The sequence below is a fragment of the Hemiscyllium ocellatum genome, chromosome 31, assembly GCF_020745735.1.
Source record: "Hemiscyllium ocellatum isolate sHemOce1 chromosome 31, sHemOce1.pat.X.cur, whole genome shotgun sequence".
Taxonomy (NCBI): Eukaryota; Metazoa; Chordata; class Chondrichthyes; order Orectolobiformes; family Hemiscylliidae; genus Hemiscyllium; species Hemiscyllium ocellatum.
The window spans coordinates 43,763,000-43,779,526 of record NC_083431.1 but is presented as its reverse complement, the minus strand read 5'-3'; the positions used below and the strand labels follow the sequence as shown (position 1 = coordinate 43,779,526).

Below are 16,527 nucleotides of genomic sequence, written 5' to 3'. Positions count from 1 at the left end.
GGTCCCCTGATTCAACAGATCTCCTCGGCTGATTCCCTCTATCATCTCTCTAACATCGCTCCTACAACAACCTGTGCTTGAATTTACCTTTTCTGCCAAGGGAAGCGTTTATGGGATGTTGCAAGAATTAAAACAGCTTGGTTAAGTTGTGATAGAGTCAGTTAGGTTTTGAAACAAGTTGTTATTCAAAATTCTGTTTCCTTTTGTTTGTGTTTCATTCGGAGTGTTTAAATAAGTTATGGTTCGCTTCAAGCCAAAAGGTTTGACCAGCTGCATCACTCCTGAGATATCTACTCAATATCTACCTAAAGCAACTGAAAATGTTAGGGTCTGGGCTACCTTTCTGAAATATTTTGAAGGGGTCTGGCCTGGCTCATAACAGATTGGGGGCTCGTCCAGGATTTATTCTGCAGTTCCGATTTGGGTTGGGATTGCTGGATTCGAAGGGAGCAAGTGATAGGTGTTAGTCTCTATTGTTCAGGGTGCTGAATTTGGCTAGTTTCAACAGTGCTTGGTGGCGATGGCTCTGTCAGTCACAAAGCACTTTCTGGGGCTGGAAGTAGTGATGGGGGTTTTACAAAAGGTGGAAAAGGAAAAGCTGCTGCAATTGGTAAACAATCTGGAGTTGAAAATGCTAGAGTCTCTGAAAAAAGGTTGTGGTTATTCCAGCAATAGCTCAGCATTTACATTTGCTGGAAACGCTGTCAGAATCTTTGGAGATGGTTAAACTTCAATTGAAAATGAAGCAGCTTGAGTTAGAGGCAAAAGGCAAAGAAAAAGAAACAAGCAGAAGAGAGAGAAAAAGAGCATAAGGCTCTAGCAGAATAAAAGGAAAAGGAGATGGAGTTTGAACTTCAGGAATTGGTACTTAGACAGGAAAGTCAGCTTAAAAGGATGGAGATGAAGGCAGAAGATAAGATTAGTGAGGAAGAGCAATCCCATCGCGGCCAAAGGCCTGGTGGGAATCGGTTTAAATATATTGCTGAAATTTGATGAGAAGGATGTCGTAGAGATGTAGAGCACGGAAACTGACCCTTTGGTCCAACCCGTCCATGCCGACCAGATATCCCAACCCAATCGAGTCCCATTTGCCAGCACTTTGCCCTTATCCCTAAACCTTTCCTATTCATACCAATCCAGATGCCTTTTAAATGTTGTAATTGTACTAGTCTCTGCCACTTCCCCAGGCAGCTCATTCCATACATGCGCCACCCTCTGCATGAAAAAGTTGTCCCATAGGTCCCTTTTCAATTTTTCCCTCTCACCTAAACCTGATTCTGGGCTCTCCCACCCCAGGGAGAAGACCTTGTCTATTTACCCTATCCATGCCCCTCATGATTTTATAAACCTCTATAAGGTCACCCCTCAGCCTCCAACGCTCCAGGGAAAACAGCCCCAGCCTGTTCAGCCTCTCCCTGTAGCTCAAACCCTCCAACCCTGACAACATCCTTGTTAATCTTATCTGAACCCTTTCAAGCTTCACATGTTAAACCAAATGAAGTGGTCAGTGACCTTGCAGGTTTTTGTGATCTAAACAAAGCCTGTAGTTAGAACGAGGGAGGTACTTGCGTCACTATCAGAGGAGGAATCTGGGGCCTATGAGGAGGTAAAGAAAGGCATCTTAAGTGCACATGAGCTTGTGCCAGAAGCCTACAGACAGCGTTTTAGCAATCTAAGGAGGGACATTGAAAGGTGAATAAGGGCATTAAAAATAGAGCAAACCTATGATGCTCTTAGACAATTTAAAGGAGTTCAAGAATTCATTTCTTGAGGCAGTGAGAACTCATGTGGAAGAGCAGAGAGTAAAAAGGCAAGGTTAGCAGCTGAAATGGCTGATGGTTATGAATTGGTCCATAAATCAAAGTTTGGCTTCCAAAAACAATTTCAATCCATGAGGGTTCCTGTGAGGGAAAAGAGAAATCCTCACGTGGAAAGGGAAAGGTGAAGATCACAAGGATAAGTTACCACAGGGTAAAAAGGAAACCTTAGCAAGTTTTGAGAAGATTTGTAGCTCAGGTTGACTGTTTGGATGTAGGTTAGTTTTGCTCATTGTCTGTGTAGGGTCTTTCAAGTTAATTAGCTGCTGTTTTAGTGTGTTGGTGGGTTTGTGGGCTACCACGATGCCAAGAAGTCTGAGTAGTCTGGCAGTCATTTCAGAGGTGTCTTTGATGTAAGGGGAGAGTGGCTAGGGTTTCTGGACATGTTTTGTCTGCTTGTTTGGGTTTGTTGGTGAGAAATCGGCGGACTGTGTTCATTGGCTACCCATTCTTTTTGAATACACGGTAGAGGTGATTTTCCTTTGCTCTGCGTAGTTCAAAACTAATGTCATTTACAAAATATCATGCAAGGACTGTAACAAACACTACATTGGACAAACAGGCAGAAAACTAGCCACCAGGATACATGAACACCAAGTAGCCACAAAACGACATGACCCTCTCTCACTAGTATCCTCACATACAGATGAGAAAGGACATCACTTCGACTGGGACAACACATCCATCCTAGGACAAGCCAAACAAAGACATGCACGAGAATTCCTAGAAGCATGGCATTCCAATCGGAACTCTATCAACAAACACATCGAGTTAGACCTCATCTAGCACCCCCTGAGAAAATGAATCAGGAAGTGACTTCACCACAGGAAATAACATCGCCAACCAAAAGAAACCCAAACAAATAAATAGAAAGCAGGAAGGTTCAGCATTGCTTCGCATGAGGCCCACTGAAGATGTTACCTAGTAAGGTAACGAAACATCTGGAAATGAACCTTTCAGCTCAGCGAGCAAACCTACATCCAAAAAGGAAACCCTCGAAGGGGAAAGAGATGTTAAAAAGCTCTGGTGTTTTCACAGCAATAAAGTAGGCCACGTGAAATCAGTGTTGATTGGTTAGGAAAAGCACTGGGAAACTAGATGTAGGAAAACAGGATAAGCCAGTTAATTTTGTTGGAGTGGTAGTGGAAAGTACAGTGGATGCTAAAAAGCTGCACCAGATCATACCAACTGGTCAGAGGTTGATTCAGGAGGAAATGCCAGATCTTCTTAAACCATATGCTTGAAAAGGTAAAGATTACTCACATTGGCCAGGAGCAGTAGGCGAAGAGGTTACAATATTAAGAGATACAGGATTCTCTTAATCGTTGATGTTGAAAGATGAGGAGATATGAACTTCTGAAGGAGTATTACCGGGAAAGTTATGAGTAAGTGGAATTCATGGTGAGACAAAAAGTGCTCAATCATGTAGAGTGAGGTTAGAGACTGTCCATTGAAAAGTGGAGAAGTGAGTACTGGAAAAACATTTAACTCCAGGAATATGATTTGTCCTTGCTAATGATATAGCTAGCTCACAGGTAGGTGTGCCGCCTACTGTGGATGAAAAGCCAATGGAAAATCAGGCAACTGAGCTATTACAGGAAGAATATCCTGGGATTTTTCCTGACTGTGTGGTAACGAGGTCACAAAGTCATCAGTTAAAATGGGAGAGTTACAGCAGAAAGATGAAAAACTGAAGTAATTGTATCAAAAGGCATATACAGAAAAAGAATCTGAATGCATCCCTGTAATTTAGTCTCTTAAAAATGATGCCTTAATGAGGAAATGGAGACCATCATATATTCAGGCAGATGAGAAATGGGCAGAAGTTCATCAAGTTGTATTTCTAGTGGGTTATAGAAAGAAGGTGTTGCGCGTGGTGAATGAAGCAGGTGTACCCGAGAACTGTGTTGGAAGCTAGAGAAGTGATTGTTGGGCCTCTTGCTGAGATATTTGTATCATTGATAGTCACTGGTGAGGTGCCGGAAGACTGGAGGTTGGCAAACGTGGTGCTACTATTTAAAAAGGGCGGTAAAGACAAACCAGGGAACTACAGACTGGTGAGCCTGACCTTGGTGGTGGGCAAGTTGTTGGAGGGAATCCTGAGGGACAGGATGTATTTGGAAAGGCAAGGACTAATTCGGGATAGTCAACATGGCTTTGTACGTGGCAACTCTTGTCTCACAAACTTGATTGAGTTTTTTGAAGAAGTAACAAAGAAGATTGAGGAGGACAGAGCAGTAGATGTGATCTATATGGACTTCAGCAAGGCATTCGACAAGGTTCCCCATGGGAGACTGATTAGCAAGGTTAGATCTCATGGAATACAGGGAGAACTAGCCATTTGGATACAGAACTGACTCAAAGGTAGAAAACAGAGGGTGGTGGTGGAGGGTTGTTTTTCAGACTGGAGGCCTGTGACCAGTGGAGTGCCACAAGGATCGGTGCAGGGCCCTCTACTTTTTGTCATTTACATAAATGATTTGAATGCGAGCATAAGAGGTACAGTTAGTAAGTTTGCAGATGACACAAAAATTGGAGGTGTAGTGGTCAGTGAAGAGGGTTACCTCAGATTACAACAGGATCTTGTCCAGATGGGCCAATGAGCTGAGAAGTGGCTAATGGAGTTTAATTCAGATAAATGCGAGGTGCTACATTTTGGGAAAGCAAATCTTAGCAGGACTTATACACTTAATATTAAGGTCCTAGGGAGTGTTGCTGAATGAAGAGACCTTGGAGTGCAGGTTCATAGCTCCTTGAAAGTGGAGTCGCAGGTAAATAGGATAGTGAAAGCGTTTGGTATGTTTTCCGTTTTTTTGGTCAGAGTATTGAATACAGGAGTTGGGAGGTCATGTTGCAGCTGTACAGGACATTGGTTAGGCCACTGTTGGAATATTGCGTGCAATTCTGGTCTCCTTCCTATCGGAAAGATATTGTGAAACTTGAAAGGGTTCAGAAAAGATTTACAAGGATGTTGCCAGGATTAAAGGATCTGAGCTACAGGGAGAGGCTGAACAGACTTGGGCTGTTTTCCCTGGAGTGTTGGAGGCTGAGGGGGGATCTTATAGAGGTTTACAAAATTATGAGTGCCATGGATAGGATAAATAGGTAAAGTCTTTTCCCTGGGGCCAGGGAGTCCAGAACCAGAGGGTATAGGTTTAGGATGAGGGGAGAAAGATATGAAAGAGACCTAAGGGGCAACTTTTTCACGCAGAGGGTGGTACTTTTATGGAATGAGCTGCCAGAGGATGTGGTGGAGGCTGGTACAATTGCAACATTTAAGAGGCATTTGGATGGGTATATGAATAGAAAGGGTTTAGAGGGATATGGGCCAGGTGCTGACAGATGGGACTAGATTGGGTTGGGATATCTAGTCGGCATGGACGGGTTGGACCAAAGGGTCTGTTTCCATGCTGTACATCTCTATGACTCTAAGTCATTTAGGGGAAACCGATATTTGTTAACAATAATGGATGTGTCCACGAGATTTCCAGAGGCTGTTCCATTACACAATATTACAGCTAAAAGGATTGTAGAAAAGTTACTCAAATTTTTCACCAGACTACCCACACAGATACAATCAGAACAAGGGTCAAACTTTGCATCAAAATTACTCGAGGTGTTTATGGACAGCTTAGGAATAAAACAATTCAAATCTACTGCATACCATCCAGAATCACAGGGAGCACGAGGAAGGTGGCATCAGACATTAAAGACCAAGTTGAGGGCTTATAGTCAGGACTATCTGGATGATTAGGAGAAAGGAATTCCGTTTGTACTTTTTGCCATCAGAGATGCACCAAATGAATCAACCAAATTCAGTCCATTTGAATTAGTTTTTGGGCATGAAGTGAAGGACAGCTGAAAATTGATTCAGGAGAAATTGCTAAGTCAGAATTCAGAGACCACATATTTGGACTGTGTGTCAAATTTTCGGGCACAATTAAATAGAGTAGTGCAGTTGGCAAGACAGCATTTGAAAGTATCACAGCATACAATGGAACAGGAAGCAGAGAAGAAATCAAAACCTTGCAATTTTGTTTTCGGAGATAAGGTGTTAGTGTTACTTCCAGCAATAGGTGAACCTTTAAAAGCAAGGTTTAGGGAACCTTATCAAGTCAAAAGGAAATTGAATGAAATGAACTATTTAATAAGTACTCCAGACAGAAAGAAATCTCAGAATATGTCATGTGAATATGTTCAATAGGTATTTTGACAGGGAAGGAAATCCAAAGGAGACTGTGTTAGTGTTTACAACAGAGTGAGAAACCAAGTTCAGAGGATTCTGAATTGGACATTCCTCAAATTAAATTGGACAATGAGGAAGTTGTCAAAAATTATTGAGTTACCTTCCAGAGAAAAATTGAAATGACCTGAGTTATTACCATCATACAGGGAGATATGTGGCCACAAGCCGGGAAGTACTAATCAAATTGTGCATGATGCAGATATAGGAAATGCTGTACCAATTAAGCAACATCCTTGTCGGCATAACCCTCTGAAGTTGGCACAGGTTCAAAAGGAGATTGAATGCACGCTCCAAGACAACTTTACTGAAGTGAGTTACAGTTACTGGAGCTCACCCACAATATGGACTATCGCAAAGTCAATGCAGTTATAAAAACTGATGCACATTCAAACCCATGTTTGGAAGATTGTGTTGAAAAGGTGGGACAAGCCACTTATATTTCTAAGTTGGACTTGCTCAAAGGACCTTTGTCAGAAAGGGCGAAGACAACTTTGACTTTTGTAACACCGAATGGACTGTATCAGTTTAAAGTCGTGCCATTTGGTATAAAAAATATGCCAGCCACATTTCAGAGACTAACCAATAAGGTCATTACCAGACAACCCAACTCTGTCATATATTGATGACCTGGTGATTTTTAGTCATAAACGGAAAGTGCATTTGCAACATTTATTGGACTTGTTTGATCAACTTAGGAAGGCAGGCTTGTTGGTAAACCTAGCTAAAAATTAATTTGCGAAAGTTTAAGTCACCTTCCTGCGCCAAGTTATTGGATATGGACAAATGCCCCACAGGATGCAAAAACAAAGGTAATTTGAGAGTTTTCCATACCATCGACAATAAGAGCAGTTCTACGGTTCCTGGGATTGCGTGGATTTTATCGAAAATTCGTACCAACTTTTAGCAGTGTGGCTGCTCCACTCACCGAGTTGCTAAAGAAGGGCAAGAAGTTTCAGTGGATAGCTGACTGTCAGAAGGCATTTGACAGTCAGAAAGCTGTGTTAACCACTACCTCAGTATTAGCCACACCTAGCTATACAAAGCCATTCAAGGTGGCTATTGATGCGAGTGATGTGGGTGTCGGTGCTGTGCTCGTGCAAGAAGACGAAGAGAAGATAGAAAGACCTATCAGGTATTTCTCTAGGAAACTGAATATTCATCAGCAGAAATATTCAACAGTTGAGAAGGAGACTTTGAACTTGGTGTTGACAAAACATCTCAGTGTTTATATTACCAATAATGTATCTGAGACAATCATATATACTGACCCTAACCCAGTGACGATCGTGGAGAAATTTAATGACAAATCTTCCAGACTGTTGTTCCAGCCATTAAATTTGAAAATTGTGCGTGTGGCAGGCTGACTAAACGTGATTGCTGATGCATTGTCGAGACTTGAATGAGAAACCGAGGCGTTTGGTGGCAGGAGTAAATGGACTGAAACAGAATGGAGTAGTGCATGTTTCCATGTTTATTGTCAATGTAATGTATATACATAATGTAGTGCACAAAAGTTTAAGATTAAGGGGTTTTAAAATGAAGCCATCGTTGGATATTGATGGTTAATTTTTTTTAAAGGGGGAGGTGTGCTGCTGCTGCTCTTTTAACAAGGTTATGTTGTCCTTGGTCATTTTTCGGGATGTTATAAAGTCACAGGCTCCAAAATGTCTAGGTTTCAATGGGTTTTAGAGTCAATTTGATTATAGCTAACAGATACTGCCTCAGATAAAATGCTTTTAAGTTTTAAAAAACACTTGTACAACGAAAGGTGAGTGACCAGTCCTCCAGCTCAGCTTTTCTCTGGTTTGGTTTGGCTAATCACTGAAAGCAGTCAGACAGTTGTGAAACTGCTGGACCCAAGAGAAACAGGTCCATGTTGACCCTCTCTCTCTGACTTCTCTCCTGTAAGACCCTGTGTTTGATTTTACCTTTTGTGCCAAGGGATGTGTATGGGGATTGTTCCAAGTATTAGGAACAGCATCATTAAGTTTGGATAATCTGTCGGGTTTTCAGATAGGCTAAATTATTCTGTATTCTGTTCACTTTTGTGTTTCAGTCGGTAATCTTGTGAATAAATTCTCTTTTGTTTAAAACTAAATGGTTTGACCAGCTGCATCTCTCCTGGAATATCCACGTTACACGTGCTTCAAGCAATGAGCAAAGTTAGGGTCTGGCCTACTTTCTTGAAATGTTTTAAGGAGGTCTGGCCTGGTCCAAAACACCCCTCTGACCTTAAACCTATGCCCTCTAGTTTTGGACTCCCCTACCCTGGGGAAAAGGCCTTGACTATTCATCCTATCCATGTCCCTCATGATTTTATAAGGTCACCCCCCAGCCCATTCAGCCTCTCGTTTTCGCTATCTCCATTTCATCAGATTGTCTATCCAGCAGTAAATGAGCAGCAGTCTTCCCCAATTAAATACCAGGAAAACTGAAGCCTCTTCAAACTGTTCCACAAGCTCCACTCATTACCTGTTGTAAAGGGTCTGAAAGCTTGGAACAGTTAATGCTGAGGAGTGGATTAAACCTTGCCCAGATGATGATATCATATTGACATTGGTGTGGGAACAGTTTTCTCTCTCTGAGGCCTCTCTCGTACTTTCAGTGACAATGTGCATGAGCCAGATCCTTGTTTCTTTCATGAAATAACCTACATATTGTTTAAGATGAGAACATCTTCTCATTAGACTAACAAATGGTTTTCCTCATCCACACTGGACCATCCAGGTTCTAAAGATTGCAGCAGTGAATCTGCCACCTTACACCATGACAAGCAGTGGTGAGAATTCATCTTCCAACAGAACAACTGCCTCCAGGCAATTCACAGAGGCTCAGGCAGACTGTTCACTACCTTGATGCCAGATCAGACAAGGAAAGCAGTTTCCAACATCCCAAGCTTCCTATCACCAAGACTGCCTGCATTTCATCACCTGATTCAACCTGTACCTCAGCTCACTTGATGCTGAAACCTTCAGCATTCACTTCTCAAATAATCCCTTGGCTAAACTCCAAACTGTTCATATTTCAAACTCCACTGCCTATCTCTCAATTTACACTGAGTCTCGTTTACCCATTACTGATCACCCCAACATGCCCCCAAGAGCTATCTTATATAGGTTCCGGTTTAGCAATGCCTCAATATTAATTTTTGTGCCATCCTTCAACTCTGGTCTCTTTAGTTCACGCCACCACTAGTGGCCGTTTCTACAATTGTCAAGGTCTTAATCTGGGAATTCTCTGCATAAACCTCTTTGCCTCTTCTCTGCTTTAAGTTGCTCCTTAAAAGCTACCACTCCATCCCAGCTTTTGGTCAATTAATCTCAATTATTTTTCTTCATGTAACTTACTGTCGAATAACATGCAAATGAGCACATTAGGGCCTATCTCTTCAGTAAAACCTGTTATTTTCTCAGGTTGATTTTGGAGGCCACACCACCATCCAGTGGTGAAAGTGAATATAGCATGTGCAAGGACTCAAATAGAGTGTGCCATATAGACCTATATCATCAAGAAGTTTAGATATAGACATGGATGTGACTGAGTTTATCAATCTCTTTGTAACTTCTTTAAAAAAGATTAGCAAACTTAGTGTCTCACTACATTTCTAACTTCTGTTCTTCAATCAGGCATTCTGATCTGAAACATTGCTGCAGTGTTCCATTCCAGGATTAAAAGACCCTTAAAACTTTACACAATTTTTTATTGTGCAGAGTAAAATAAAAACACAGAAGTGTAATCTCCCTGCTCATTAAGGAGCACAGTACTCGACTCCGATTGTATGGGAGTCTTTTGCCGAAGAATGCGAGGGAGAACAAATCAGAAAACAAACAAAAAAAAATGGAAGTATACAGCGATGCCTGACCATTTAGATTTGAAAGAGATAATGCAGGCCTGACCAATCAATCACACATGGGGCACATTTCATACCAGGATTTTCCTTCAGAGATTTCAAAGCTCACTGTTATTTACAGTCTGACACCATTGCTACAGACCACAATGGATCCACACCATCACCCTCTTAGTTCACTTATGATCTAAATCCCTAGGTGGGGATCATTTCACATGTGAGAAAGACAGGGAAGGATTCATTGTGGACTGCCTAAGATAGGCCCAGGCAGCCGAGCAAGATACAGGAACTGGGAGCAGATCCTTGGTATCACCTTTTAACCCAAGCACTGGAGTCAAGAAAAATAAACAAAGAAATTAGAAGCATTTTAAATTTAAAAAGCACCAATTGCACTCAAAGCTGGTATTTCTCAAGAACATGCTCTCAGAATGGGGACATTTCGGATAAGGCCATCATTTATGGTCCTTCGTGGTTTCATAGAGTTGGATCAAAATGGAGTTTGTCTCCTCATGAGGGAGGTTAGGAGCTAATGTTATTGATATGTGACTGCAGTCACAACTAGGTCATTAAGGGAAAAATCAGATTTCTCTCCCTGAGGAGGGATGAGTGAATCTGTTGGATATTTACAATTACTATATTCTTGTAGTCATTTTTGCTGATATTACATTTTAATTTCTAGAAATTTATTTTAAAAGTCTGAACTCAAATTCTCCAACTGCCAGAACTGGATCTGATGATTTGCTCCATCTGAGCTGCTGCATTCTACTTTCTTACCTACTGCATTCTTTTTCTCCTTACACGATTCTTGTCCTTCAAGTAGAAGTTGTGGTCTGCAAGCATAATTTCAGCACATTAATGAGAAACCTAACTTCAATCAAATAAAAAGCATCCAGTTATTTTCAATCCAAAAGCATCAAGGGAAGAAAAATCTCCACAAAAAGCCTGGATGAGGCGGCTGATTTCAAAATTACAACCATGCTGAACCAATGTCCCACTGTTGGTAGGGTTTTACAGCATTTCCTGTCAGGAGTGCCTGATGGGAAGGATGCCATTACTATGAACAGTCAGAATTTAATCATTCCATTCAGAATCCTGGATCCCAAATAAGGGAGGTGTTCGTTAGCTTTCCCACAAGTAGAAACTTGGAGGAATGTTCTTATTAATGGTGGATAATTATATTTTGCCAATGGATAGAAAGGAGATCTTCTCCTCCAGGCAAGAGACGACAAGGGACATGATTTTTGAATTCGTGATGGGGTTCTTTCTTTTTGGGAATTCCTAATTTAGCAAAATAATGGAAAGTGGTCAGCTTTTACTTTTACCACGATTGCTTCCTTGGCTAACTAGGCATTTAGTTGCTTCCAAGTGACTTTCAAATGGCATATATTGCTGAAGTAACATTCGTATGCACTATTCTTTCTACTTGACACCCTGCAGCATACCCTAAATTCAACATCTTCTAACCTTTTACCACTTTTCTCTTTGAAAGCAACTGCTGGTATTGTAGAACAGCTCATCAACCAGGGACGAGGGAGGGCATGAGAAGTTCTTCAAATGGTGAGAATTGATTTTTTTGTTTCACATGCACTGTCCTAATGAAGGTGTGGGGCTGGGAGCATTCTTTCGATCTCAAGGCTTGCTCCAGCATCATCAAGCAGTTACTCATTCACCGCGTTTCTGACAATTCTTACTTTTTGATGATAAACTGAATGCCCTCGCTCGCTTCTAAAATCTTCTGGAGTTTCGAAATTCCAAAGCAATTGGGTCTCCTGAATGGGATACCCTCTGGCAAACCGTCCACAAGCAATTCCTCAGGATGGGACTGGAATTTCAAATAGGGGATCTTCACTGGATCAGAAAGCCCCATTGCTTCACCTGAAACAGAAATGGCAGTGGTAACACCTTTAAAGGCTGAATGAGGGTGGCACGGTGACCCAGTAGTTAGCACTGCTGCCTCACAGCACCAGGGACACTGATTCGATTCCAGCCTCGGGTGACTGCCTGTGTGGAGTGTGCACATTCTCTCCCTGTATCTGCGTGGGTTTCCTCAGGTGCTCCAGTTTCCTCCCACAGTCCAAAGATGTGCAGGTTAGGTGGATTGGTCACGCTAAACTGCCCATTGTGTTCAGGGATGTGTAGGTTAGGTGCATTAGTCAGGGGTAAATGTAAGGGAATAGGGTAGGGGAATGGGTCTTGGTGGGTTACTCGTCGGAGGGTCAGTGTGGACTTGTTGGGCTAAATGGCCTGTTTCCACACTGTAGGGATTCTATAATTCTTTATTGTGAGGAGAAGAAAGAACTCCAACAGTGCAGTCACTTCCAAGCTCAGTTTAATAATCAAGTGTAGTTCTACCTGGTAAATGATATGCAATATTAACAATGCCTTCTAACTCACCGTACTTTCTGTCGAAAAGGATTTCAACCTGCTTCCTCAGTTGCGTTATCTTTTCATTCCATTCTTCTGAAGGAAAGTACAGTATCAGAAAAGTCATATAATAGCTGGGACATCAGTCAGAAAGCAAGATTAGTATCAAGGCAATTTAGTGACAGTTAGACATCAAGATCATAAAACACAGGAGCAGCAGTAAGCTATTCGGCCTATCAAGTCTTCTCCACCATTCAATGAGATCATGGCTGATTTGATAATCCTCAACTCCACTTTCCCGCCTTTTCCCCATAACCCTCGATTCCCTCACTGATTAAAAATCTATCTCAGCCTTGAATGTGCTTGATGACCGAGACTCAATAGCCCTTGTGAAAAAGAATGCCACAGATTCAACATCCTCTGACAGAAGAAATTCCTCCTCACCATTTCCTGTACGGGCTGCCCCTTATTCTGAGATTGTGCTCTCTGGTCTTGGAATCCTCAAGAAGGGGAAACAATCTTGCTGCACCCACCCTGTCAAGTCCCTAAGAACCTTTAGTTTCAACAAGGGTGTCTCATCTTCTAAACTCTAATGTGTATAAGCCCAACTGACTCAACATCTTCTGACAAGAATTTCCTTCCATATCCACGATCAACAGAGTGAACCTTCCCTGGGCTGCCTCCCTTATATTGGTAAGAGAACTAAAATTGTCCACAGTATTCCAGCCAGTGCCTTGGTTAGTTCGAGCAAACCTTCCCTATTTTTATTCATTCCCTTTCAAAGGCCAACATTCCACTGCCTTCCCTATTATCTGTTGAAATTGATGGTAGCTTTTTGTGAACTTATGTTGTAGCATAAATTCTGCAATCTTTCTCCACTTAAATAATATTCAGTTCCTCCATTCTTTTTGCCAAAGTGCATAACCTCACATCCTTCCACATTATTTTCCTGCTAAGTTTTTCCACACTCACTTAACCTTTCTATTTGCCTCTGCGTCACTCTTAACACTTGCCATGCACAATACCAGACACCTTTGTGCTTTATTACCCCTTCATGGCTGGGTGTTCTATCACTCTCTCACTGTAGGCCCATGCTATTTCACAATGCTATTTGCTGTCACTGTCCACATTAAACAGAGGAAGAGGACAGGGCCTGTTCAGTCCAGTGTGGTAGAGAGCAGCCACCTTTCCAGTCTAACTACAGAAGTCTCTTGTAGTTAACAAGGTCTAGTTTATTGCATTGAAGCAGTTCATTACAGGTTACAAATATGATTGTCTAGGTTACAGAGACCTGATATTAGGTCTCACTCTTTCGAGATTTATATGGATTGGAGCACCGAACTATCACATCAGGTGATGTTTTTGGCACCCCACAGCATTAACCCTTTCACTAACTACTAAGTCACATCTCTCAGTATCTTTGAACAGATAATTAATTCAAAACCTGAGGTAACAACCTCAGTCAACTGGTAACACTCACATCAGAGTTATAAATTTGTGAGTTCATGACCACTGCAGATCGGAACTCAAAAATTAAAACAGAAAACCGAGGGAGTGCTGCCCTGTCAGCGGTGTCACCTTTACAGAGAAGCACAACAATCTGTCTCACCTCTTGGGTGGACTTAAACACCTCGCAGCAAAAGAAAAGAGAATGCTTCCTACTATCAAGGTGAAGATCTCTCTCAACCAGCATCACTGCAAACAGATGAACTGTTCATTCTCTGTGGGATCTTGCTGTGGTTGCAGCTGCCGTGAGATTGGGACACCTTGAAACCACAAGCAGTGTTACAGAAAGACACATTCTTCTTTCTTTCAACAGATTCTACTCCTTTTGTTTTTGGGTTGCTCTCTGTGCTACGTTCCGATACCAAAATCACAAGATCATTCTCCAGGGGACTTCCTACCAGCAGCATCTTATCAGCCTCAAATGGCAGTAAGAGTCACAAATTACTGACCTTTCACGAGTACATGTTGATCTTCATGATTAGAAGCATTGTCCTGTGCAGCATCTGAGGTCAGAAACGGGAAACAGGTCAGGGCTGCAGTTAGTCACAGATATTTTGCAGGACATTTTCAGTGATTCAGAGACAGAAAACTTTCTCTGACTGAACAACGTGAAGTATGTTTGGGCTTATCTCCATGCCAATCATTAACTTCCAGGACTGTCCCCATGGTGTTATGAGTTAAAATGTGGCTTGTACAAAGCAACATGACAAAATTGGAGTCACCGCGTTCAGCTTTCATAAGCTAGTCATTAAATAGAGAAACTCACACTCAGTACTTAGCTTTCATAAGGCCAGTTGGCTTCAGTTGTAACAAAACAGTTGTAACAAAACAAGTGCACAGGATGATCTGTAATTAAAGGCAAGGGATACGACCAAAAGGTTTCACAGATAACATGACCACAGGGTGGTAAATCATGAAGAGAATAGCTGTAAATTGCAGAAAGACATCAACAGACAGGTCAGCTGGGCAGAGCAGTGGCAAAGCAGAATTAAATGTGTGAGGCAGAGAAGATTTACTCAGATGTTACCTGTACAGGAAGGTTGAGTTATAAGGAGAGGTTGCATAGGCTGGGACTTAGTTTCTATAAGTTTAGGAGACTGAGGAGTGATCTTATAGAGATTTCTAATATCATGAGAGCCATAGGTAAAATAGATAGCTGATACTTTCTCCCCACGATAGGGGATTCTAAAACTAGACAGCATAGGTTTAAGATGAGAGGGGATTTACACAAAAGAGTCCAGAGGGGCAATACTTTTCACACAGAGGGTGGTGAGTGTCTGAAATGATCTGCCAGAGGTAGTGGTGGAAGTGAGTGCAATTTTGTCATTTAGACTGGTACATGGATAGGCTAGGTATGGAGAGATATGAACCAAACACAGGTAAATGGGACTAGTTTAAACTGTATGGGCAAGTTGGGCCGAAGGACCTGTTTCCATGCTGTAGACCTCTGTGACTAAATCCATGGGGAGAGCTAACAAGGGATTTCACTATGAATGGTAGGGCCTTGGAAAATACTGAAGATCGAAAAGATCCTGGTGTGCATATTCACAGATCACGTAAGGTAGCAGGACAGGTAGATAACTTGGTTAAGAAAGCATATGGTATATGTAGACTTTATTAGTTGAGGCACAGAATACAAGTTAAGGGAGGTTATGGTGAAACTTTCTAAAGATGCAATCAGGCCACAACTGGAGTGCAGTTCTGGTCACTACATGATAGAAAGGACCTGACTGCACAGGCGGGAGGTTTATGGGGATGGAATTGAAGGATTTGAGCTGTGAGGGTAGATTGGAATAGGCAGGAGTTGCTTTCCCAAGAGCAGTGAAGGTTGAGAAGGGATCTGATAGAGGCATATAAGATTATAAGGGGCAGAGATAGGGGGGATAGAAAGGCGCCTTTCCATTAGTAGAGGGGTCAGTAACCAAGATTTAAAGTAAGAAGGTGAAAGGGAGAGTGGAGGAGCAATGTATTTTCACCAAGAGGGTGGGTGGAGTCTGGAACACACTGTCTGAAAGAGCGGTCAAGCCAGAAACCTTTGTAACATTCTGAGCAGTATTTAAATAGTCACATATTTCCATAATGTCCAGGAATAGGGACCAAAAGCTGAAAAATGGAATTAATGTAGCCAGATTTTGTTGACCAGCATTGACACAGTGGGCTGAATGGCCTCCTTCTGTGCTATAAACATCTATGAAACTCAAGTCCACAGCACATACAGGTGCTGGGACAGCTTGGCAGTGGTTAGGGGTAGATCTCAAACCAAATCAGACAGTCTGTGCCAGCTGGAACTGTTTCCAAAAGGCCCATCTGCCAGGTTCATCCACCAACAGAGCAGCTCAACAGTGGTATTGGGAAGGAGTTGGGGCTGGTACAGCAGAAGTATAATCTTTATTTTTGAAGAATTTGATGTATAGTCAGCTGTGGCTCAAATGGCAGCAAATGTACCTCTTAGTCAACAGTTTGGGAGTTCAAGTCCTGCTCCAGAGTTGAAACACAAAAATCAAGGCTGAAACTCCAGTGCCATACTAGCAGAGTGCTGCACAGTTGGAGTTGCTATCTTTCTGATAAAATGTTAAACCGAGTCCTCGGTTTATGTAAAAGATGCAAGAGATCCGAAAACATTACTCTGTGGTTTTGGTCAATATTTTACCCTCAGTCATCATCTCTTCACAGACTATGTAGACCTTATAGCCTCATTGTTTCATTGAGGAAGTTTGCTGAGCATCTACTGATGGCCACGTTTCCTA

The 16,527-nt window shown here is 42.0% G+C and overlaps 1 protein-coding gene across 9 annotated transcripts in view; it reads right to left on the bottom strand.

The window, feature by feature from the left end:
- The window catches only part of gtf2ird1 (GTF2I repeat domain containing 1), a 215,490-nt gene that overhangs the window by 68,100 nt on the left and 130,863 nt on the right, over positions 1-16,527 (bottom strand). For 8 of the 9 annotated variants that reach the window (XM_060847791.1, XM_060847794.1, XM_060847796.1 and 5 more), the window contains 4 exons: positions 14,230-14,283; positions 12,305-12,370; positions 11,602-11,785; positions 10,685-10,740 (listed from right to left, as the gene is read on the bottom strand). In XM_060847791.1, coding sequence (XP_060703774.1) covers positions 10,685-10,740; positions 11,602-11,785; positions 12,305-12,370; positions 14,230-14,283 — 360 coding nt within the window. The remainder of the gene's footprint in view (positions 1-10,684; positions 10,741-11,601; positions 11,786-12,304; positions 12,371-14,229; positions 14,284-16,527) is intronic. The other variant, XM_060847793.1, reaches the window with a different exon arrangement.